Source organism: Pelecanus crispus, chromosome 6 (genome assembly GCF_030463565.1).
Source record: "Pelecanus crispus isolate bPelCri1 chromosome 6, bPelCri1.pri, whole genome shotgun sequence".
NCBI classification, from domain to species: Eukaryota; Metazoa; Chordata; class Aves; order Pelecaniformes; family Pelecanidae; genus Pelecanus; species Pelecanus crispus.
The window spans coordinates 58,348,919-58,374,479 of NC_134648.1; the positions used below are offsets into that span (position 1 = coordinate 58,348,919).

The following is a 25,561-nucleotide window of genomic DNA, read 5'->3' on the forward strand; positions in this document are numbered from 1 at the left end:
ATTGGCTTCATTTGTTGCAGGAAACAGAGGGCTTGAAAGAACAGAGTAGCTAAAGCCATCCCGTAAGTCTACACACTGTCTTTCTTGTCTGTCATCCTCACCCCGCAATCATATATTTCCTGGAATTCAAGACCATATTTCCATTCTTCTGGTCTCTCTGTTCTTTTTCTGAATCGTATTTCTGAATTTTTGTAGAGAAAAGAACTGTGAAGAAAAGAGAACAAGCCAAGTAACCAAAACTACTATTTGTCACCCTTGCAGATGCTTCAACTGAAAAATTCTTATTTGAGAACTGTTACACTACAGGTTTTTATCAGCTATGCAGGGTTCCTTGGAAGAGTTGGGAAAGGACTTGTCAGAGGACTACATACTCTTATTTCATCTTCTCAAAACAAAAGTAGCTCTTCCTTAGCACCATATTCAAACTGCCAATACTGATTTGAGAATGGTAGACTAGTGTGATGCTTAACTCTCATTAAATGCGGCACAGCCTGGCTTCAGTTCCCATTTGACGTTTGCAGCTGGAGGCTGAGTGTAGTCTTTCAGCTTCCAATGCTATTTTTTTTTTTCTTATTCCTTCCATATGTAAATAGCAATTATATGGGTTCTGTTCTCTTGTTTTTCCTTTTCAATTTGATTGTAGAACCCTTTTAAGAGGCAGTTGAAGGAAAAAGGTCTCCTAGGGAGTCATCTACCAAAATGACTTGGTTATTTGGTATGATTAAAGACAGCTGAAATAGGACTGAAGCACATTTTGCAAGACAAAAGTGGTACTGTGGCTAGTGGAAGAATTTTGAAGAACTGTCAGTCCTAAATTTGTCTCCTTTGGAAATTACAAGTCCATGATTAATTACTTAAATTAGTAACAAAACATTCTTGGATTAATTTATTGCACCAAGATCTGATATAGTGACATATGCAAAATCATATCTAGTTGACTAGGGAGTCAACTTCACCACTTGTCAGCTTAACTGTGGCAATTCAGTATATGTGGTGTGAAGTTGCCAGCATTAGAGAAATGTCAGTTCTGTCATAAGACTGTCCTGCTGTCGCACACTGGGTGTCTATACAGAAATGATGATTAAGCTTCATCTATGTGGAGGCTAGTCTGAGAACGTCTCTTCCAGAAACCACTTGAGAACTCCCCACCACATGGTCCAACTCTTCAGATTTATTGACCTTTTTTTCTTAAACAGCTAAACATACAGCAAAGTGTGTGGGGGATTATGCACACACACATTAGTGTTTTGGTTTTTTTTTTTTTAAGAAAGGAAACCTTGCTTTGTCTGATCAACATACTTGACTGCATGTGCTGCTTTTGTGGGCGAAAGATGTTAGCTGTGTTGTTTAATGATGATTACTACAAGCCTAGTTTAAGAGCTTGCATAGACTAGAATTGCTGGAACTCTTCAGCCATTGTACAGACTGGCATGTACTCAGTCTTTGTCAGGTGTAAATTCAGCACATGCAAGTGATGCAGTTGCTAACCTTCAGCATGCCTGCTGCTAGATACTTTTCACTTACCTGATGCTTGCCTAGAGTCTAAAATCTGTATGTGGTTCTGTTTTCAAATATTCTAGCCTACGATGTAACCTAGGAGTCAACATTAACACCTAAATCATACCTGATTTCATCTGCTCAGTAGCTGTGTTTTCATGCTCAGAATCTCTCACTGTCCTTATTTCCCTCAAAGTAGGCAGTTAAGTGGGAAACTTGGGAGTCTGGTGTCTGCTTATTTTTACCAAAGAAATCTTTGTCATTTCATAGAAATGTTCATTGTTTGATTTAAGTACACTTTTATGTGTTTCTAAACCAGTGTAAAGATGAGAAGGGACATCAAGAAGTGATCTGCTCTATCCACCAGCCTAAGGACAGGCTTATCTATCTACATCTGTGTTAATCTTGATACATACCAATATTTTCTCTTAAAACCTCTATAATTAAGATTCTGAAATATCCCTGGTCAACGCCACTTGTGATGCTTAGCTATCCTTACTACTAAAAAGTGTTTGATAAGGTGGAGTATCAAAATTTTGGTATTTTTAGTACCTACTATGAATTTCCCTTAAGGTTATTAGTTGTCCTATCCACTGTGGACATGAAAATTGCTCTCATTTTATGCCGTAACCTTTCACACATTTGATGAGTACAAAACACTGCACCATTATATCTCTCTTCCATTTTTTCCCTTTCATCAGATAAACTAGTAAAATTGAATTCTTTTTCTTTTTTCTTTTTTTTTGTTAGCTAGAAACCATGATCACCACTCCTGGTTTGTTGGTTTTTTTTTTTTTTCTCCCCCCCCCCCATTTTTCTCAGAACTTTCTTGAAGGATAGAGCCCAAAACTATACACAGTACTGCTGGGTTTCTTTTGTAGAGTTGCTTTATAATACTGTTTACATGGAAAGGATCAGATATCACAGTCAACTTGTCTAATAATTCCTCTAGAGCCTGTGGGACTCTATGCCTCTGCTGAACTTTGTTCCAGTCTCAAAACAAGCTGTGCAGTGACACCATCTGGTTTATTTTTGCCTATATAATTCTTCCTTATTTAAATTGCTGTTTCAACCTAATTCAGTTTAATCTGCTTTATAAAAACCCTCTTCTTTGCTTGTAATAGCTTTGTTTGTGTCCTTATTTGGTGCTGCCCACATGGGACTTAGCCTGTTTTCGGAAACAGAATTGATATTTGTCCCACAAGAAAAGTTTGTGGGGAGGGGGCAATATAAGTTATCAGGCTAACTAATTTTGAAAATGCAGACGAGCTTTTTGGTACAGAAGATCATCAGTTCTGAAATAGCTGCAAACTTTGAAGCTAAACATGGGTTGAGAGCAGTCATTCTGAGTTTAACATAATTAACTTAATCAGATAGTTTAAGAGAATATTTCTGCTGCTTAAGTTTGAAATTATGAATAAAAGAACCATGACAAGGATTTTTTTCCTTTTTGTTATGATTCACTTAGAGATTCTCCATGATTATGGTTTGTTTAGAAAAGCCTTGAAAAGAACTCATTAATGCAGTAAAGATAAAGGAAAAATCAGAGGCAGGGTAGCTCTCTCCTCCTTTTTGGTGTTCCAGCATGGGCAATTAGAAATGGGTAAGCTCTTACTGAATTAGGAATTAGTAAGCTTCAATTGCTTGTATTGTCTGTGACTACCATGAAATACTACCTTCCTGAAATGCAAACTTGAAAATCTGATAACTCATTTCTTTTTTTCCTCTATAAACAAACACCTGTAGTATTTTCCTACCTAAGGTCATAATTTTCATATTGACGGTCTTTCTGGTAATGGGACATGAATTTGACCTGGCTTTGCAGCTTTTGATTATACAGCCTATGATTGGCTGAGAAGAAAAGTCACAGTTACCTCAGTCAAAACCAGTGAAGATTAAAGAAAGGGAAAAAGTTCAGGTTATTGTTTTTTCTTGAAGAGAAAACTTTGGTCATTCTCTGCTTTCTGTTGCAATACAAACATTCCAGGGAAAAAATCTCAGGAGGGATGGAACCGGTACAGTTCATGCAGTTGATAGGATAACTTTGCCTACATACCACTAAGACTACTCAATTTGAAAAGTCAGAAGACATGTTTGCTGCTAGAATTCACAATTATAGTAGCTGAAAAATTTTGTGACTTTGAAAAGTATAAACTAATTCTTGAATATAATCCAGAATTTAGCTGGGAAAAGGAACGATTTACATAGTTAAGTTAGTACTTTATGATACCTGCTTTATTGCTTTTAGCTACCAGTACTTGTAAAGGTACCAGAGTAGATTTAATTTTTACATAGCAGTTGGCAGGGCTGTGTTTTGCTAGAACAGAACTTTTGCTGATAAAGCTTCTCTGCTCAATAAGAGACTATCACTAGAGCTGTCTGTTGGGTTTTTTTTTTTCCAAGTTATTTGTTAATCAAAGATGTATTGTCTGACAAAAATCTAATTGTAGTTTTATGTTGAATGCAGCAAATGCTTTTGGACAAAAAAGGAACAAGAATATTTTTTCATTCTCTATTTCATTTTCAAGAGTGGAAAAAATTCTTCGAAGTATTTTGGTATTTTTAATTTCAAATCAACATTTTAAGAGCAAATTAAGTTATGTAAAATAAAACAAACATGAAAGTAAACCTGTTTGCAATAGTTCATTGCTCTTGGTGTGGTTTTGGTTTTGGTAGACTCAAGACTGTTTTGGTTTGTTTTGCATTGTTCTCTGCCTCCTTGCTTCCCCCCAAATTTACTCACTGAGCTTGAATGATCAGTGACTCATACTGCTCAAAGGCTGTTGTCTTATGCAAGCAGCTGCTTTCGTAAGGACTTCCTTGAAATTCAATTTTACCTTTTTTTCTTTGTCAGTAATGCAGATTAAGAAGTTGACAGGAATTATGGAGTTATATATAGTTTTACTAGCAAGAACTTATGTAGTTAGGCATGCTGACTTCAAGGAGGAAGTCAAGATTGGAAAAAAAAAGAAAAAGAAAATTTAAAAAATACCGTGACTAGGAGATGAAAAACATTTAATTGTTACTGCATTTGTGAAAATGGTAGCAATTTTATTATATGTAATATTTTTTCTCAAAGTGACTACAGTTGAATATGATTCACAGAAATGAGCTGTGGTGTTTTTTTTTTTTTTTCCCTTTTCTCTGCTAGTGGGCAGGAAAGCATCAAAGTGCAGGGAGTTTTTTATTATTGCATTTAAGTATGGTCTCTCTGAACAACCTGCCTGCCAGGTTTGTTATGGATCTTATTTAGATGGCACTGTTCGTTACCTTTGTTAATAAATATTGCCAAATAATTGCTTGAAATCTGTAGTTCAAGTTGCACTGATAGCTGGGCTGATTTAACAGTTCGACACTGCCAAACAAAAATCTTCCTCTTTTCTGCCTGTGTGCCTTCCACCTCCCCTTGTATAAGCTCCATTCAGAATGCTCTAAGATGCTGCATCTCACTAAACTATGAGAATACTAGACCAAAAAAAAGTTCTTTGTCAGGTTGTGGAGCTGGATCAGCTTAGCGCAAGGTCCAAAGAGCACCAAAAATGGCTTAATACTGGGAGGGATCATAGAACTGAAAGTTGGCGCATGGGGAGGGAGGGAGGGAGGAAGGGTTAGGATTTGAAGAGGATCTGATTCTTCATGCTTTGGTGGACGTGAGCTGTTAAATTGGCTCAACTGTATGTAATGCTGCTGTTTGAGAAGTTGAATTGTACAGTGTTTTTCAGGAGAAAATCGGTGAAAATTGTGGTAAATTCTTTCTGAGGCCATGTCATATGGCCCCCACCCCCCATCAAAAGTAAATGAATGATTTGAGTTGGTTTGTCCTCTTACAGACTACAAATACTTTCTTGTGATCCGTTTCTGTTATTTTATTTTATAGAAAATCTTGTCTTTTTTTTTTTTTTTTTTTTTTGAAATGCAGACGCGAGAGCTACCAGCACACGGAAGATGACCTCGCCAAAACCCAAGAAAGGCACAGCAACCAGAAAGAGAGTCCAGAAGTAAATAATAGATGGAGCAACAAATTAAGCTGCTCTTTGGCTCATCTCTGGGGTTTTTTCAGTTAGTGTAGCACTGGAATCTTTTTCTTTCCTTTTTAAATGATGAATCCTGTAAAAACATGGACTGTTGTTTGTACCTGGTTTTGAAGAAGAAATGTTTTATTAAAATATTTGCATAATTTATGTATACTTTAATACTAATGCAAAATTTTGCCAACTTTGAAGTGAGGATGCATTTTATATACACAAATTCATGTCTTAAAGGCAAACTAAAAGTGCTTTTTTCTGCTTTATAATGTAGAAATAAAGCCTTATTTAGTTTCGTTATGGGTACTTTATAAGGAACGGCGGTGTTGCATCTGATTTTTAATTTTGAGTAAAGTCTCATTGGAGGTCACAGATGTACACAGAAATTAAGTCTGAAATGGTAGAGACTTATTTTTAAATATTTCTCAAGTGTTTGAAATAAAAAAAGAGAACATAAGACAAAAATCATATGCTTCCATTCTATTTTGTTGTAAAATGTGTCTAAACAATTCTTTGGAGGACAGGTCATGATTTTTAGGTGGGGGGTTTTTTTTGCATAGTATTTGTGTTTGTATCACTTCTCCAATTATTCAGTTTCTCTGGAAAGAGAGAGACCAGAATTTCAGACACAGGGTCCAGGGCAAAGAAAAGAACCAACCAAAACCAATACCCATTCTCATCCCCCCCTCAGGTTTTCTTTTTATATTAGTGAACAGGTTAGAAAAGTTATGAATAACTTTGTAAAGTATCTAGTTCCAGTGAAAGCTTGACTCACATGTACTTCTCATAACAAATTAATGGTTTACCCTTTTTTAGTAGTTGAGAAGCATGTAACCTTTCTTGAAAGTACTTCCTTGCTTGGCTTTGAGTCTTCTCTTCAGAGTTGTAAGTCAGAAAATACAGAGTTTAATTTCAGTGTGAAGTACCACTACTTTTCATTTAGACACTGCAAAAATACGTATCATTAGGGCATGAACATCATTCTTACCAGGAAGACTGCTTTATGAAGTTGGGCAAGCCAAAAGGAATCCATATGAGCCAATGAGCAGCGTATTTGTGTGGATGTCCAGTGCTCTGCTTGCTTGATTGCGTAATGTCTGAGTAGCTACTCACTGAAATAAATATGTTGTAGCTTAAAATATTGAATGAATGATGAGGTTATGTTTTGAAAACAAGGGAATCCATTGTTTTGAAATAAAACTGGAATAACATATTTAAAAGATCTAGTGCTTTCTCATTTCTGTTCTGACTGCTATACAGATTCATTTTCCTGGGTGTTAGCAAAGTGTGGCAGATGAGTTTAAGCATAGCATTCTCTTTGTTTCAGATGTAAAAATAGGACTGCTAAAGCCTGTCTCATACTTAAAACTCCTCAAATCAAACTATCATTTTAATGACTTCATTTAATCATTTTGTTCAAAAAGTCTGTTACACTATTCTGAAGAACTATTGTCAGGAAAGCATATTGTGTTCTCTTGCTTGTCTTGCTTACTGAATGTCATTCTTTGGTACTTTAGTTGTTTGACATTTTAATTTTTTTAGTAACTTATTTACTGGTAAACTTCCTTTCTTTACTTTCCAAGTTTTCAAGGAGCGTGTTTTCTTTTGACACTACCAAAGCCAAATGCGACAAACACAAACATTTCCATGTATTTGAAAAGAGTGTTTTGAGGTGCAGATTTCATAAGCCACCCCTACCTCTTCCCACCCCAAAAATGTCCTGGAAAAAGTTTGTACTGGCAAGTGTTCTGTGAAGTAAAAGGGTGCTTTCCGTTGTAGGTGAATGTTGTTTCAGGGCTTGCCTCTGCTCACAAGAGACTGTGCAAAACTAGTCTTCACAGGCAAGAATGTCTCTGGCTCACTGTAAACTGCAATGATGTTTGAAGTGTGGGGTGGTCAGGATGAGCCAAGTGGAAGGCTGTGATAATACCTGCAGTACCACTGTATGTGTTGCATACAGTATGTGCTTGCACGCTTGGGTGTTTGCTGTTTTGCAAAACAGTAATGGGGCAATACCGCACTCTGTAAGAGGCGAGGGTGTAGTAGGTTTTTGTTGACATCCCCATTCGAACGTAAAGCCTCTAACACAAAAGAAGCAAGCTGCCTTTAGACTGCATTTACTGCTCTTGATGACTCCAGTTGTGTGTAAATATTAGAAAACAGCAGGGTCCTGCATTCCAAGAATCACTTGAGCAGTGCCATGAAGACAAGTGTCCTTACTGGTATTGTAGTCATACTCCCAAGCTCTCCTGCTGTTTCTAATCTGTGCGCACAGCCGTGAAAAAACTGGACTGACATTTACAGGCACAGCAGGGAGACACTTGAGTAGGGAATGTTAAAGACTCCGCTACCTATGTTTCAAAGTGGCCACCATATATGATAAATCTTCACAGGAGAACTAGTCGGCACTTCAGCTGATGGTGTAATGAGGATATTGATAATGAAGCACAGAATGCTTCTTTTAGTGCTTGAACATTTTGCAGACAGATTGTTTATATTTTTTCCCCTAATCTAAAATATCTGGAGAGAGAATCGAATTCGGGATGGGTATAAGATATTTTTTAGATGATGCTGATTTGATAATTTTTACAGGAATATTTCCCAATAAATTCATACAAAATAATAACATAATTCCTGATATCTGTTGCAGCTAGCATTAAGAAGGGGGTCAGTTGCTTTCCTGAGTAGTTTGACAGACTTTACTCACTGTTTTGTCCCAGCGAGCTGCCAGATTTGGGATGCCATAATACCAGTAATGCAATTAGGTTTTCTGCACGTTGTCTGGTTGACTTCTCAGTTAAGAGTTTCTTTCCCTTTGGGAATAAGACTAGACAGACTGTCATTTGCTATTACTAATTCTGCTTAGCATTATCACTGGAGCTTTTTTGTAATTAGCTATCTTAGTTGGCTCTTAAATTTTAATAGCCAATTGAAGCTACATTTTAGCCAAGTTCCATATCTAAATTGCATTCAGTCCATTAACAAAGTTGGTTAAAAGGCTATTAAAACAAAAGCCAATATATGGTGGTTAGCACTTACGTGTTTGCAGCAGGAGCCATACCAGCCTCCAATGAATATTCTCAAGAAATGGCACTTCCTTCTAGCAAAGGAAGTGCACAAAGAATGACCAAAGTTTGTTTTGGGAACAAAGGCTGATTATGCAGAATACTTTTAGAAAAAAAAAAAAAAAAAATTGAAGTGTGTCTTTTCTGGAAGAAGGTGGGAGAGATGGGGGGGGGGGGAGATGCAGAAGGGGGCAATTAATGGTTCTGCTCAGATTTGACAGGTTCTGGAAAAGCCAAATAAATGAAGTGATGTTTTTCTCCATTTCAGCTGATCAAAATTATTAGCAAAACCATCTGAAGCACCTTCTGGTGGAATTGTCATCTTGCTGAGTTTAGTTTGTAAAACATCCTGCCAGACATTAAAAAAACTGTAAGCATGCCAGCACATAGGCTCAGAGCACCGCTTCTCTAATTGATAGACCCTATAATTTTCTTTTTTACTGAAGACCATGGCTGGATACCTCAGCCTCCCGAGTAATTTAACGTAGCATCAGTCTGAATTTTTTATCCCTAGTAGCACTTGTTTAAATTAGATTTTTCTCCTCTTTTCTTTCTTAAGGTGTAGACAGGAGATTAACAGCCTTTGGATCATCCTGTGACAAATAATGGCTTTCTCAGACTTCTCTGTTTGTAAAAAAAAAAAAAAAAAAAAAAAATCTTTACTGTTGTGAAGACATCAGATATTAATACTGCTACAGTTTTAATAGAGAGTCTACCAGTTGCTGATGAGTTGTTTCAAGGATGGTTTGCAGTGCCCTGTATGGGTGATGATAAAGTATCAGTAGCTTCATTGTAGGAGGTGTGAGGCAAACCCCGGATTATGTCTGAATAACCAGTATATATATGCTTTTACCAGCATATATAGTGAGACATCTAAATTAGAGTTTCCATAGTGCACCAGTTCCATTGTTAAACAAGACGTAGAGCTGGTGCTCATTGAACATCAGTTGGATCCCATAGTTTGTAGCTACACTGTAACATCAAACTGACTGGAAAAGCTCTGTGGCAATAAGTGCCAATTCCTTCACCTCCCACACTGTTTTGGGGGTGCTGGGGTTTTTGCAATAATGCAGTCCTCAAAGGGAGAAAGCATCTGTTTTGTCTGTCCAAGGATTGATATTTGTGACCTCCTTTCTCACAGGCAGGGAGAAAGCAGGCGTGGTGGGATCAACTTCTTTGGAAATTATCCTGGAGTCCTAGCTGGGGTCACATGGATAGCTTTATGCAACTACATGCTAACTCACATGCATGTCAGTTTTCTTCCCTGATATTTTCAAGATTGAGCATCTGAAGATTTAGGAATGTGATTCTATGAATTATTTGCTTCATTTTAGGCCTTCTTTATCTCTATGGATGATACCTCTATAGCAACAGTTTTGGGTTTGGGTTTTTTTTTTTTTTTTTCCCCCCTTTCTTCCTGAAGGGATATGTAGAAAAGGGAATATACTGTTTCTGTGACCTGAGTTTTGCCTGGATGCAGAGTAAGCCACACAGCTCAGAAAAATGCAACAGCTCTAATTGGATGCTACAGGCTAGTTTTCTCTACACTGCCATGCCATGTTTTTAAACATGAAGTCACCAGCAGTGTTGCACTTGTACTTCTTTCTAGTGGTCTGTGTTTCATCTTATCCCAACCAAAACCTGTCTTCTTTCAGACTGGAGCATATTCTGCCCATGTAGGCTTCCAAGTCAGACTTTAAACATGGTTTTTAATTCCCTTGCCTTTAGGTCTACTGCACACAAATATGTGAAGTATTTTGAAATGGACCTCAAGTTCCACAACTGCCTAAGCTGCTGACAAGTGAATCCTGACAGCATTTTTTTCACCATTGTGAATGCTGCAACAAGCCAAAATTGAGGTTTTGCTTTTTCTCAGGGATACCACAAAGGGTAAAAGAGTTGTGGAGGAACTGTCATTTGATGGGAAAAAGATTGCCTCCTGTATTTCTACCCCTTGTCTTGGGAGGTCAGCTTTCCAACCCTGCAGACCTTAGCTGCTGTGATGGGTTTTTCATAAGTATACTCGAAAGAAAAGTGATGAGAACACAATGAGACAGCTGTGAAGTACAGTAGAAGTGAAAAGAAAATATACATTTTTATGAACTTTCCTGAACTAATTCCTTTTGCCAGACCACTCCAGACAGGAAGAAACTGGCACAGTGGTAATCTGCATCTGCAGCTTCTGAGAGAAGGAAAATGCTTCCTTGGCAAATGGAGCAAGAAACCTAGAAAATTAAGGATTAATATGTTCATTTATACAGAAGCAGTGAGAACACAATAACATGAAATACAACCAAGGAGGATGCATTTAGAAGACAAAAGAGCCCTGGAAGGGAAGGTACTTAGCTTTGTTCAGAATGCAAACTATAACATGCAGTTCTGGGAATTGGTGAATTGCACAGCTGAATGTTAAAAGAAATTACTTCATACCACAAGAAATACACGATCTGTGCCTTGAAAACCTGAAGGTACTTTCCTTTTCCTTTCTGCCAGGAGAGGAGTGGAACGCTGGATCTACTTGAAAGTAAGTAACCCTCCAGCTAATTTTGTTTATCTGCTGCTAAACCTCAACAAAAATAGTTTTACTAATAAACTGAATTCCTTTCTGAAAACAGATATATCTATAAAAAAATAAAAATGCCTTTATTCTTACATTCTCACTAATCTCTCATTATGGTGCTGTTTCCTTTGGAATGATGAGGGTGGATCTGTGCTAGCAAATGTGCAGTCCCTGACTCACTTCTAATAATGCTTGGCAATAGCCATAGCGGAAGGTATACAGTAAACAGCACCATATTTAGAATACAATATGGTGCTGAAAATATCTGGACATGGTCTAACAACTAGTTCTTTCTGTCACTGACAGAGCTGATCATCAGTAATTTATAGACTTTGGGGTTTTTTTAATTGGTGTTGTCAAACCTGGAAGGAGGTGGAATTTAAAACACATCTCTTATCCAGACCAGGTGTCACTTGATATACCACCTTAGAGACTGGCAACATTTTTTGCCTCTGTTATCTTCATACATTAGCTGGTTCCATGTGTGGCAGTGAGTTGTCTCACTGATTGCTTGTTTCTCTTCCTCAAGTCAAAGCCCTCCTAAAAACAATTTTGAAACTCATCATCCATTTCTGGTATAAGAGCAGCACAGGGTTTTCTCTAAATCTGACCAGAATGCTTTTTGCTCTGTGTGGAAACTATTCTGTTTTGGGGGTGAATTCCAGTTGTTTATATGGAAAGCCTGACTTCTCTGAGGTGGTAGTGCCCAAAATATTTGAAGCCAGTAAGCTGCAGGTATCCAGTATCTCTGAAAATTAAGTTTATGTTCCTCTAAAAATGTACCCCTTGCCTGCCAGAAAGATGATGGTATTTTTGGCTGTTTAGCACACCGCTGAATTATCCTTTAAGAGTAGTGATAGAAGCAAAATCGCAAGAGAGGCCCTAACAGGGAATGAGTAATTCATAAGTGAAATTGCACACTGCAACACAATAACTGTTAAGCTAACCCGCAGAACTTATGCTTGAACTTGACATTCCTTGATTAACTAAGGGTACTGTGACCGAGGTAATGAGGAACCGCAGGAGTGAGAAACAAATGTATTGAAATGTGTTTGTGTTTTTGCTGTGTTCTTCACAGTTTTTGCATGTTGGCTTTGTTTTAAGCTCTTTCAAGAGGTGGTTGTCTTCTTACCCATCTGCATAGCACCTGGTGTACTAGAATGTGAGATGTTGAGTACCTATAGTAAAATTAATTTTCTTTTATTAGTTACTTTGCTTACTTCAGGTCAATATGCTTCTTCCTTCAGCCTTCCAAGGGAATTTTTGGGTTATTCCACAAGTAGTTTAGCTTTATTAGACTAATTATTTAGCCTCATTAGGCTAATTATTAGCCTTATTGAAATATACGTTGCCCTGAAGAGAACTGAAAATGAGGAGAGCCAAAGCAGACCTGAGGCACTTGTAGGCATTGGAGCAGGCCAGGGCACAGCAGACCGTTGTGCTTCTAGCTAAGGAAATGGGATTGCTGTTCTGGACAGGCTCTCTGCTTCTTGCCTAGGGTTGAAGATTCAAGGTGTGGGACTTTCTTACAACAGTGGTTGCCTTGATGCTTCTCCTTCATCATATCTGCTTGGATGTGGTGGGTTGACCCTGGCTGGATGCCAGGTGCCCACCAAAGCTGCTCTATCACTCCCCCTCCTCAGCTGGACAGGGGAGAGAAAATAGAACAAAATGCTCATGGGTCAAGATCAGTACCGGGAGAGATCATTCACCAATTACTGTCATAGGCAAAACAGACCCAACGTGGGGAAACTAGCTTAATTTATTACCAATCAAATCAGAGTAGGATAATGAGAAATAAAACCAAATCTGAAAACACCTTTCCCGCACCCCTCCCTTCTCCCTAGGCTCAACCTTATTCCTGCCTCCCCCCAAGTGGCGCAGGGGGAGGGGGAATGGGGGTTGAGGTCAGTTCATCACACATCGTGTCTGCCACTCCTTCCTCCTCAGGGGAGGACTCCTCACACTCTTCCCCTGCTCCAGTGTGGGGGTGTCTCCCATGGGAGACAGTCCTCCATGATCTTCTCCGATGTGTGCCCTTCCCACGGGCTGCAGTTCTTCACGAACTGCTCCAGCGTGGGTCCCTCCCATGGGGTGCAGCCCTTCAGGAGCAGACTGCTCCAGTGTGGGTCCTCCATGGGGTCACAAGTCCTGCCAGCAAACCTGCTCCAGCGCAGGTTTCCCACGGGGTCACAGCCTCCTTTGGGCACATCTACCTGCTCTGGCGTGGGGTCCTCCACGGGCTGCAGGTGGATATCTGCTCCCCCGTGGGCCTCCCCAGGCTGCAGGGGCACAGCTGCCTCACCATGGTCTTCATCAGGGGCTGCAGAGGAATCTCTGCTCCGGTGCCTGGAGCACCTCCTCCCCCTCCTTCTCCACTGACCTTGGTGTCTGCAGAGTCGTTCCTCTCACATATTCTCACTCCTCTCTCTGGCTGCAATGGTGCAGGGTTTTTTCCCCCCTTCTTAAATATGTTATCACAGAGACACTACCACCATTGCTGATGGGCTCCGCCTTGGCCAGTGCCAGGTTCATCTTGGAGCCGGCTGGCATTGGTGCTATCGGACGTGGGGGAAGCTTCTAGCAGCTTCTCAGAGAAGCCACCCCTGTAGCCCCTCTGCTACCAAAACCTTGCCATGCAAACCCAATATAGAAACAAAGCAGAGCCATCCACCTTGGGTCTTTCCTTCATCTGTCTCTTTCAGTCCTACTCAGTCTCATTTCTTCCCCCTTTAAGCGCAGACAACTTTAACTGCTATTTGATGCACTGTTCCAATCAGAGCCATGCATGCAATATTCAAAGCCCTGAGACCAGAAGTGTGAGTCCTGTATGGGTACTGGGGGACCCACTAGATCACTGTGGGTCAGCTGGGTTACTGTGGTGGTGCATACTGCCTGCCCCCCCTTCCCCCCCCCCCCCCCCCCCCCCCCGCTTTTTTTTCTCTCTCTCCAACCACTTTATGACCTCAGGAATTCCAGACTGTGGCCTTTGTGTAGTGAGTGACAGTTTCACAGCTTGGCAGGGGCTGTGATATTACAGGGAGCCTTCAAGGGGACACAAATAGTGGAGAAAGTTTTGCTCTCCACTCTCCCCTAATTTCTCTCCTTTTATTCCTCTCTTCCACCGTAGCATCTCCTCACATCTTCACAGGATCTACAGATGTTGTTTTTCCCCCTCCATCCATTTTCCCTCTGCTTCTCCCCCACAGACACATCTGAAGACTCATCAGAGAAGCCTACAGTTCACTGTTTTTCCACACCGTGGTGTTGCCTTCCACAATCCTATTAGGTTTTCTGAAAGACCATCAAATTGGGAATGAAGAAATTGTACCGAAGAAGTGATTTCTTCTGGAAAACAATTTTATCCAGATATATGATGTTCAACTATCAGAGTATTCCTTTACTTTTTAGGCATGATAGTTTTCTGTGTATTTGTATTGTCCTGGTATGGTTTCTTGGGAGTGTTTGCGTTTCTTAATGTATTAAGGGTCCCCAAGGGAGAGACAGCATAGATTATAAGCCCCTAACTATCTCATGAGTTCTCAAGTATCTAGATTGAAAGATAGACAAAGATTTTTTTATATCATGTCATATTCTACTGGGAGCTTGTTTACTGTGGAAACCTGCTTGGAATGAATGGGTAGCCCATGTAGGTCAGCAGTAAGCAATGGAGAGTGTCCAACTTCTTAAAATTGCAAGTTTTATTTTGAACTGTATGATTTCTTTAGAGAAGTGCTGGGGGATATTATGTGCCCAACAGTTGATCAGTCTAGTAGAACACCAGCCAAACAGGGATCTGAATCTCTGGTGGCAAAGTAACTTGTATCATTCTCTGTCTTAAGAATGACTGCCTGTTCATAAAGTGGAGCTTTAACTAAGAAACAACATTCATTAAATAGATTGTTCATAAAGAAAAAAATGAATGTCTACTAAGATATTTCCATTCTTTTGTTGTCTTTGTCACAACCTGAAAAAGATATCTTTGTCTGAACTGGTAAATTTCAAACTCTGCCCTAATAGGTGCATTCCAGTTATGGGCAAGAACACACCTGCTGCTGTATCACAAGCAGTGACATGTTTCTACTATATGATCTGCTGGCAAGTTATTTAAGCCATCAGCCCACAAAAGACTATCAGACTTGTGTACCTGCATACCTTAGAGCAGAATTTATGGGCACTGCCAGTTACTTATGTTTGTAACAGCTATGGTGCAGATGTGATCTGTTCTTCCCCAGTTCCTGGTGTCATCCCAATGTCTGAAGAAGGCATTCATCAAGAGAAAGGGTAGGAAAAATCTGGTGGGTGGATGGGAAAGAGGGATTTCAGGATATCTTCTCCACAGACACCTGTCTCCAGGAAGTCACAACTCCCAACAGTTCTTTGTATGCTCGCTAATCATGACCTCTGCCTTTGATAATTGTCTACTACCCAATTTACTGTCACCAGCACTGTTGTAGAATGCACTAGAAAGTTTTTCAATCCTGTTATAAGTACTTCCAGGTCTTATTATAGGATCTGGATTTCTTGCTTTGTGTTTCACTGGAGGACTCAATGAAACATACATGTTCACTGTCAAATTTTCTGCATTAGATTTTAGTGGTAGATTAATCCTGGTAGTTAAAGATGCACTTTCAAATGTAGTAAGGTAGACTTTTCTAACATTTCTGGCAGGAAGGTTGGAAAGAATTAATGAATTTCTGAATGGAGCACTTCCTTCCTCTCCAGAAGCCTGAGGTTTTTTTGGTCTTTGTGGAGTATCAGCCCAGTCTGAGCACTGAAACAAGGTGGGGGAATAAAACTTCGATATGTCTTTGATCATTCAGACTTTGCAGAAACTCAAGGCAAATCATTGCTGCTTCTTTCTGTTTTCGGAAAAAGGGTTTTGAGAGCAGTCAAGTTCAGCAATTACTATTTTTGAAATTTAAACAGATCACTAAAACACATTCATCTTTTTGCTTCCTCCTCATCAAAGCATTTGATTACCATTTGATGGCTGGAGGACATCACAGTCAGAAACGCTTTGTCTCTCACTGCTGCATCCTTTGCAAAGAAGCAGCTGAGTTCAAGACCTGCCCCAGAATTCATGCCTACTTTCTACCTCCTTTTGAGGTTGAGGGGTGTTAAGAGTTGTACATAGCTTACAGAGGGCATACACATAAGTGATACCAAATGGAATTGAACTATTTCTGAAATGCCTCTGATGCAGAGCACAGTTCTTTTAAGAATTAGGGCATGCTATTCCTCTTACTGTTCTTTGCTGTGGCAAAAATGGCCAAGTCAGTGGATTAATTATGTAAAACTTGTATTTAGTTTTGCTTCACATTAACAACAAGGATAGCATGAGTAGAAATTTATTTTTATGTTCAGGATTTCTTACAGTTGGCCTATTTTACCAAAGTGAAGATTCAGTCCATTCTCCGTCTGACTTTTGTGTCCTTATCAACAATCCTGACATTTTATTGATGAGATATAAATATGAAAGGGAAGACTCTACGTGCTCAAACTCAGAAAAAGAGCTTTTTATTAAGGCTTTTCCCCCCTTAAACTGTTCTGTCCTCCCTAGCCTACAAAACATAAGCAAGCTCTAGAAGAGAATTAATCAACAGCAAACCAAATGATATAAAGAAAGACATTATTTTTCACCTGTCCTTTTTAGAAGGGTAATTGAAAGAGACAGAAGTCAACTAAATTTAGTACACTAAAACAATGTACAGTACTGTGAGTTCCTCAACCTAATGGATCAAATACAGTTCTTGAAATCCTTCCCATTGCAAATCCAAGCAGAGAGAATAAAAAGAGGCTTTATTTTCAGAGTTGTTATTCAGTTAATTGTAAAATAATTTCCAAAGATAAAGAGATGTCCTTAATGCTTTACACAGTGTAGATAAAGGTTGAATTTTTTTTGTTCTGCAAAAAGTTTTCATCACCAGAATCTCTTTCCTTCCCTGTTCAGGCATTTAAAACCCACATTCAGACCTGTCAAGTCTTATACGTGGAGAATGAGACTCATTCGGTTGATTCCTGTCTTCCATGTTTCTATAGATAGGCTGGATATCAGTCAGAGAGTAGATTCACATTACAGCTAAGCCAGTCTAATGGGTACATGGGTTCAGTAGCACAGTCCCATTTCCTTTTGCTGCATCTTAGTTTTGTGGTCCTGCCCGCTCTGCTGCGCCAGTAGTGTTGCTCACCTTGAGCCTGCAGTGACCTAGCTAAACCTGCAGAGCGTACAACCCTTTCGTTAAAACAGGGGTTGGGGGTTTTTGTTTTGTTTGTTTTCAGAAGGAAATTTTAAAGCCCCATTTTATCTAAGAAACAATTCTTTTTCCCTGGCCCTTAATACTTTAATGTCACCTGTTACTGGGCTGGATGTAAAGCATTCAGTCACTGACCAAAAGTAGTTGTTGGGCCAACTCTGAATAACTGTCCTGTCCTAAGAGTCCTACGCGTCTTTCTCAGAAATCCCCTCTGCCTTCAAATAGTGGAGAATTAGCCAAGTGTTTGATCAAGCTGCATCATTGTGCCTCATCACTGATATTTTCCTATAAGTAGCATGTGAAAGTCAATTATGGAAAGCAAACTTTTGCAGGCCAAAAGGAGAAATGAAAAACCTGTAATTACCTCAATTTTCCAGCATTGCTTCTAGTAGTGGAGCCTCAAGCATCACTGGGAGTTGTCACTCTCAGTCTGGTCCTTGCACCACACCTTGTTGCTCCTCTTGTCACCAATTAAGCAGGTCAGGGGGTTAATTCTAGAATGTCCATTTCAAGCTATTAACTTCATAATCAGAAGAATTGTTGGGTTGGAATATGATGAACTGATTTAGAATAATTTCCAGGGCTGTCAAGAAGCATGTGCTAACTCTATGACTCCAAGAGACATGCAGTGGAAGCTGAATGGTTGGAAGGGACAAGTTGGAACCAGTTTGCTTGTAGGCCGCCCTGTATGCATTCTTGTATTATAATAAGGCTATGCTTATAAAATAGGTGGATTTGATTGTTCATGAAATGGATTACCATTAAGTTTATGAGGTGGTCATGACAGGATCTTTCACTGTAACATTGAAAGGAAATAAAATACACATCCTTTCATGCAAAAGCAGTGGTCCCCAGGAAAGTGTCTTTGTGTTGGAAGGATAATGAGAGCCTTCGAAACTTTAGGCCTTCACCTGAAATGTGCATGTCTGAAGCTTTGTGTGTTGTAATTATGAAGGGAAGGCATTCTTCCCACAAGTATACTACCTGTTTGAGAGAAAGAAATTACAAAGAATGTGGAGTGTAAAATCAGTCTTGATGTTTTCAATAGTATTGACTAGGGATTCTAAAGATTTCCATGGGCTGCTTGATAAAGTAGAAAGAGACAATAGAGAATTTTCTACATGCTGGCTTTGCAGAAACATGTTCTATATTTGATTGTTTTATTGAGTGCAGCAACAGAGTATACAAAACATTTGGGATCAATAATGGTTTCATACATCTTTCTTCCAAAGATCCCAAGCTACTCTACAAACATTGAGCCTTACAGCCTCAGTAGGAGCAGCTCATATCTAGGAAGTAGGTACCCTCTTCCTTTTAAAGACAGGGAAACAGGGGACCAGGAACACTGTTCAGCTTGCTTAGCATCACATGCTAAGTCAGGTGCTAAACTGCATATAAAATCCCCAGGCAGCCCATGTCACTTCCTCTCCTGGTCCTTCATGCAAGTCCTGAAAAGCATTTATTCTTGATTCACTGTCCAGCTAAATTATTTAGATGCAATGTTAATGTCCTAGGAGGCCTTGTGGAGTCCATTCAGTCAAATCTAAGGAGCTATCTGTAGTGAAAGTTATACAGATTCTTCTCTAAACTCCTTTATCTATCTGTCACAAATGAAGAGTAGTGTGGGTATGTCCTCAATTATTTCTCTTGGTCAGTTGCTTTTAAATAGCAGGGGTTGCACTGAACTTGTCATCTGGCCTCTCCTGGACCGGGAATTACATTAATCACCTTAAGATGGCAAATGCATGTGCTGCACCAACCAAGCATTCATGTAACTGCCAATTTCCCAAAGCCCTTTAACAGTTAAAATATAATTAGCTGGGCGGACACAAGATGGTTGACTGGCTAGGTTTTATCATCACCTTAATTGTAATGCTAGGACTCCGCTGGTGTTATGGAGGGCAGAAGTTAGCACATTTCTGCCTCTTTATCTGAGGGAACCTTCCCAATGCTTACAGCAGGGTGCTGGGAGTCAGCATGCTGCTGGGTTCAGTGTCTGTCTCTGTTGCTGATTTTCTTTGATTGTTTCTTTCCTCTCTTTAAGAAACAGGGAAAACTCATAGCCTGCTTCTGAGAAGTTCTTTGCACTTTATAGACAAAGAACCCTATGCAAAAGCAAATTCTGATTGCTTAATTATTTACAACAATTAGTACAGTCTATACCATTACATTCCTGAAACCTTCCACTTCATACAACTAGGAACATTGAACTGGTATATATTTTCTTTGCATTTTGAGGATCTGGTCTTTTCAAAATGATAGCTATTATTTTATAGGAAGCTGCTAGTACATCATTAGTAAAAGACTAGGTACATTTACCTTCTGAAATAATTATTTACAATTTGTCAGTTTTCTAGTAATTCTATGATTGCAATCAGTTCATTAGTTTGTGGGATGAATTCTAACTATATATTCAGAAAGGGTGTTTTCTGAAAAAGGGAAATAACAATGCTCAGCATAATGTATAAAAGCAGCAAGAGTCTTCTGTTGTTTCTACAAGTTTGGTTTAAATGGAAGGTGTTTTGTAATGCTAGTAAAATTAGCTTCACTTTCTGAGGGTAGTGAGGGGAGACAAAACTGGTGCCTACATCTTCTGAAATTTCAAGGGGGAAATTAGATTGTCAAGAAATGGTTTAAAACAGATGCTCAGGTATTGTAAGGAATGCAAACTACAGTGTCCAGCATTCCTAGAGCTGTCAGTGTTGAATACAGCCTCTCTGAGTAGACAGCCCACGCTCCTTTGTATTAAGTGTAATTAGCTCATTACAGAAATGTCTGTCTTTATCTTCTTACTGCTTGCTATAGCAGCATAGAAAGAAGTTGACCCTTCATGATACCTTGTGTTTTAATAGCTTGATATGCAAAATCTTCACTGCTTGTTGGATTGCCTGCTTGAAACCAGCTATGGCTTACCATCAAAAGCTATTTATCAGGTTTCAAGAGCATGTCACAGTAGGGTGGTAAAACCAGTAGAGCCACAATATTACTGTATGTGGTAGCCCATATAGTAGGGGCTAGTGTACAATCATGCAAGGTCAGTTTTTTTCAGAAATGGACTTCTAAGATCCAATTGCCAGGTAATCATGGAGTGGAGTGTATCACTGTGTATGGCTTTGCTGACAGACAGAGCAAGGGTGGGAGCAGGAGGACCTACTGAGGAGGAGCCCAGGGAACTTTGCAAATGAGATGTGGGACCAAGCCTGAGACTAAAGATAAATTCTGCATCCGAGAGTAGATGGGCACTTGCTGACGCTCCCTTCTCCCACTCCCCAGTGTAGCCTGCCGTGGTCAGGCACAGTAAGGCTAGGGTTAAGTCATGCCAAGGGCCCTTCTGCCTGACAAAGGAAGACCATGACCATGGCACACGAAGCGTGCTGGAGGCTGGAGGGTGGGCCAGGCCTGAAGCTCAGGCTTGTCATCATGTGCATAGCAGTGTGGGCTACAGAGGGGCCAGGGGATTTGTGAGACTTAGGGTGGCCCTGAGAGCTGACAGCTTGCGCGTCCGTTCAGACAGCTGTGGGGCTCTGCATGTCCCTGGGAGGAGTGCGCTGCCTGGGATCTGGTGATTTAAGTGGTTACTGTGAGGCTCAGTCAGGAATTTGTTGTTGTAGGAAAACTTTGTTTTTTACACACAGAAGAAATCCTCTTCACTTGAGTTACAGCTTCTGCTTAGCTCCACCTGCAAGTCCATAAAGGCACTTGAAACTTCCCAGTATTTTGATACTCAGATCAGGCCCCATAAACACACACTAGACCTACATCACAGCTCTGGCTGAGAGACTGCCAAAGCTTTTAAAACTTTATAAAGTTATAAACATATATAAACTATATATGTACTCTGGAAACAATCCAGATATGAGAAGCATCTGAGAAGGCACGTGGTAAACACAAAGTCAGTTACTTTTTTTATTACATAAAACTACAGGTTTGCCTCAGAACTGCACAGCTCTGACCATAGAGAATTTGGAATGCAGGCTGGCGTGGCTTAAGGCAGACCTCTTTCTGTGCTGGAGAAGTGATTTCACAGGTATCTGGGGGGTTTGAGGGAGAGGCAGAAGAGTATTCCCTGTTGGCTAAAAGTGGCTCCATGTATCTGAGTGCCTTATGCAACCAACTTCACTAAGTGCACAAAATATGCAGTTATCATCCAGGGCACCAACAGGATCTGAGCAGAGTCTATGGATTGCCATTTTCTCCTGCCATGTTAAATCTCTTCAATTTATAATTTCTTTTCCCTTATACATGTGTATTCTGCAGCTGCTTGTAAACCCATGAGGTGTACCCACTTCAAGCCTCCTCCATAAAGAGCATTCACAAAAGTGTAGCCGTGGGCCCTTGTCTACACAAAAGTCGTTTCAGACGTGGGTGCCTCTGTTGTTGCTGAACTACTCGCTGACCTTTTAGTTTTCTGTGCCACATTTCAGACAAGTGGTGTGTTTGTTTAATAAATCTTCACATGTATTCAGGACTTAAAGCCAGGTCCCACCGATAAACAACAGGCCTTGCCTGGCTCGAGTGGAGACTGGAGGTGTAACGGTTTAAACTCAGCATTTCAGTAAGCTGAGAAAACCCCAAAGAGGGCCATCAGAGCTGAGCGGCTGTCCTGAAGGGAGCCCACACAAACCTGTAGAGATGTGCCATGAGCAGGGTCTGCAGAGACAACTCCACAACCACTTGCAGCCACTTTGTGGCAACAAAGAGGAACTTTGCTACTAAGTAGGTAAGAAAGGAGCTAGAAACTGTTTTCAAAAGAAAAATAATCTTTACGTGAGAGGTCTTACTCTTCTGTCAGAAGGAAGAAGACCCGGTACTGGGTTGGCCTAAGGACCCAGGCTGGGTTGCAGTCCCCCTGGCCGGTGCAGTAAGGGAGCACACGACTGTAGTCGGGAGCTCCTTACAGACCTGTGCTTGTCATGATTTGAAGGTTTGCTTTCAAAAGAATATTTGTGCTCTCTGTTAAACTTCTCAGCTTCTTGCTTCTCTGTTGCATTACCTCTGGAAGGGTTAACAGGGGAATGAGCTCCCCAGCCAAGAGACTTCAGAGAGAAACAGGACCTGAAGGCTGGGAAGGGCTGTGGCCCAGTACAAGGGCCTGGACAGAGTATGGGGTTCTGCCAGCTGGATCCGTCATCTGGGAACATGTTTCAGAGGCCCCGAGCCAGAAGGAGTAACAGATTGATCGTCACGTACCCCCTCCTTTTGCCTTTTAGGTGGGGTTTATGGGCCTGTTGAAGCATTTGAGACGGAGGGTGTCAGCACAGAAGCGAGTGGGCCAAGCAACATGCCATGGGAGGGCAGCATTGCTCAGACACAAAGCCGGATGCCTTTCAGCCTTGTCCTGCAGACATCCTGGAAAGGCTCATTCTTCTCTGAGGAGCTCTGCACATCCCCTGGTTCATGGGGCCCACCGCCCCTGCCATCGGCCCGGGGCCCTGCGGGAGAGCCAGGCTCATGGTGGGACCCGCTGAGCCCACGGCCTGTGTTAGCTGCCCACCAGCCCCTTGGCAAACTCTGCTGGCCTTGAGCCGTCCTCCTGTCCTCTGCTGTCCTCCTGCTCTCGTGTCCTTGTCCTTTCTTTTGTCTTCAAGTGTCTTCAAAAGATAATTACAAGGAGTTGGGGCCATTTGCTCAAGTTACTTTTAATCCCCGCGGAGGTTGTAATGAAGTGTGTACTGCACATCCATTTTACTAAAGTAGTGTATAAGGACACACTTGACTTGCTTTCCCTCTGCAGATGAGAAAGGACAGATAGTTAAGAAAACAGGTTCGCTACCTTATTTGGAGCCTTCAAGCGGATTCCCTAGCCTCACTCCTTTGGAAGAGCTGCAGACTGAGTCTTTGAGACCTACCGAGATCTTTGCTAAAGGACTTTAAAATGCTTCCTTTCCCCTAGTTAGTGCTGACCCCAGCATCATCACAGGGTTTGTCTCAAAGCAGACAGGCTGCTTTGGTTACCTCCACAAGAGCACCAGCATGTTCGTGAACAAGAAAAACATCCATTAGAGGAAATGAGGTAGAAACACCCCTTACCAATGAACAAGATTTCCACTTTGTAACACTGGCAGGTGCCATTCCCTCATTGTTCAGGCAGGGTTTGGGGATTTGGGTGTTTATGTGCCAGGTGGCCTGCCTCATGCTGGGTGCCCAAGCTACTGGTAGAGGACAGATGTTTTCACGTTCAAATCCTCCTTTCCCAGTTTTTGGCTGCACAGAAGTTGCAGCACATATGCAGATGCATGTTCATTTATTATTTCCTAAAAAATTGGCTCCTCAGAGCTGCGCTCCATGGAAGCTCTGTCCTGTGGTCTCTCACAGAGGAACGGAGGACAGGGATTTAAATCAAGGCCTTCCCGTGTGTCAGAAGAGTACATAACTCCCCAGCCGGAGTACATTTTGAAGCTGAGATTACATTGGAGCTTTCAAGCTAGATATATTTTATATAAAGTAATTATGCAGTCTTGTGTTTAAGATATCCACTCAAGTTTCAGTCTTTGATCTAGGAAATGCTTATTTCCCAAAGTGGAACAGTGTCAATAGGAGAGATTCATACCTCAAATAGCTTTATTGCTTCAGGGCTGGGGTGCTGTCCTGGGAGACTGAAAACAGGGCTGTTCTGTTCCAAGTGATCTACCTAAGCATTGCCATTTGTGAATAAAAGTCAGAGGTGAAAACAGGGAAAGTTGGCATCAGCAGTTTTGTAACAATTTAGACTTGCATTTTCTCTGCTCTTTTTTTTTAAAAAAAAAGAAGTTACCAAAATGATTTGTTTCAATCCAAACAAAATGCAGGGGTTTTATCTTTGTCACAGAAAACACAAAAATATATTTGGTCTTCTTTTATTTTGGTTCACCTGGTAAATAATACTCTCAAATATGATTATTAGAGGGGCCTATGCAGAGATTCATTGAGCAGAAACCTGTTCATACTTTTACAAAGCTTTGGTCACTGGACTTGGCATTGTCTGTCAAAGCTTTGATTGACATGACAACATTATGACACATTTTTGTATATGGTGACTGAGCCAACATTCTTTGCTAGGAGGGATTTTGCTTTTTCATATCTACAGAGGGATACAGACACCAGGAAGGCACAGTGATAAATTCCTAATATTCGTTAATCATTTGCCTTTGTGTTATCTTGCGATCCTTCATTTATTCCCCCAAGTTTCTTAATGTCAGGACTCACTAGGTTGAAAGTATTAGGTTAGAGGTAACTGGGTACTGAAGATCTTGCTTATAGGATCAGGGGCATCACCTTAACATGAAAGCACCCCACCACTGATAAGGTTTTGCATCACTGTTCTGCAATTCAAGGGAACTTTGAAGTCCACCTATGTAAATCATAGAATCATAGAATCAAAGAATGCTTTAGGTTGGAAGGGACCTTGAGAGATCATCGAGCCCAACCCCCCTGCAGTAAGCAGGGATTGAACCTGTGAACTTGGCGTTATTAGCACCATGCTCTAACCAACTGAGCTAACCCAGCTGGTGACCAGAGTAAACTCTGAATGACCACTAAAAATAATCCCATTTGCTATTTATTATTTTATAGTACTGCTGAATATGCTAGTTACTTCAGAGATGTGAAAAGAGAAGACCTTATCCTTAGTTGTCTCTGCAGAGCATTTGCAGACAGGAGTCAGCATTTACTGGTATGATATTTGTTATAATCATACTACTACTCTACTACATTTTCATAGTGAGGAAAATATATTTTCCTTTAGGAATTACTCAGTTCAATCCTTTGCCCTATGTTAAACAGATAGTAGCTGAGACTAAATGATTTTAGTGGTCCTTCTTCCCTTAAAAATGTTAACTGAATCTACTACTCTGAGTTAAAAAAATGCCATTGCTGTATTAAAGCATTGGGGTGTTTCACAAAAAAACTTTTGAACTCTTGATTATAATGAAAAGCTCATTCAGAAATGAGCAAAATAGTTAATTTTGCAGGGAGAGTAAAACACATTCTCTGAATTCCCCGAAGAAGGTTTTCCTGTGGTAATCTCAGCCAGGTGAGTTCTCAGGAGGAACAGCAAGCAGAAAGTGATTCCTGTGATGTTTAGACTTGCAGTTTGCTGCTTTACAAAGTGCCACATAAACTGACTGACAAAAATGTTTATTTTCAATTAGGTGTCACTGATGAAGCATCTGTACTTCT

The 25,561-nt window shown here is 40.4% G+C and overlaps 2 protein-coding genes across 2 annotated transcripts in view; both read left to right on the plus strand.

Moving 5' to 3' along the window:
- Window positions 1-5,764, plus strand: part of VRK1 (VRK serine/threonine kinase 1) — a 35,281-nt gene extending 29,517 nt beyond the window's left edge. Inside the window, 1 exon segment of the mRNA XM_075712558.1 lies at window positions 5,417-5,764. Coding sequence (XP_075568673.1) covers window positions 5,417-5,499 — 83 coding nt within the window. The 3' untranslated portion in view covers window positions 5,500-5,764.
- Window positions 1-25,561, plus strand: part of PAPOLA (poly(A) polymerase alpha) — a 461,100-nt gene that overhangs the window by 189,742 nt on the left and 245,797 nt on the right. The window lies entirely within an intron of this gene.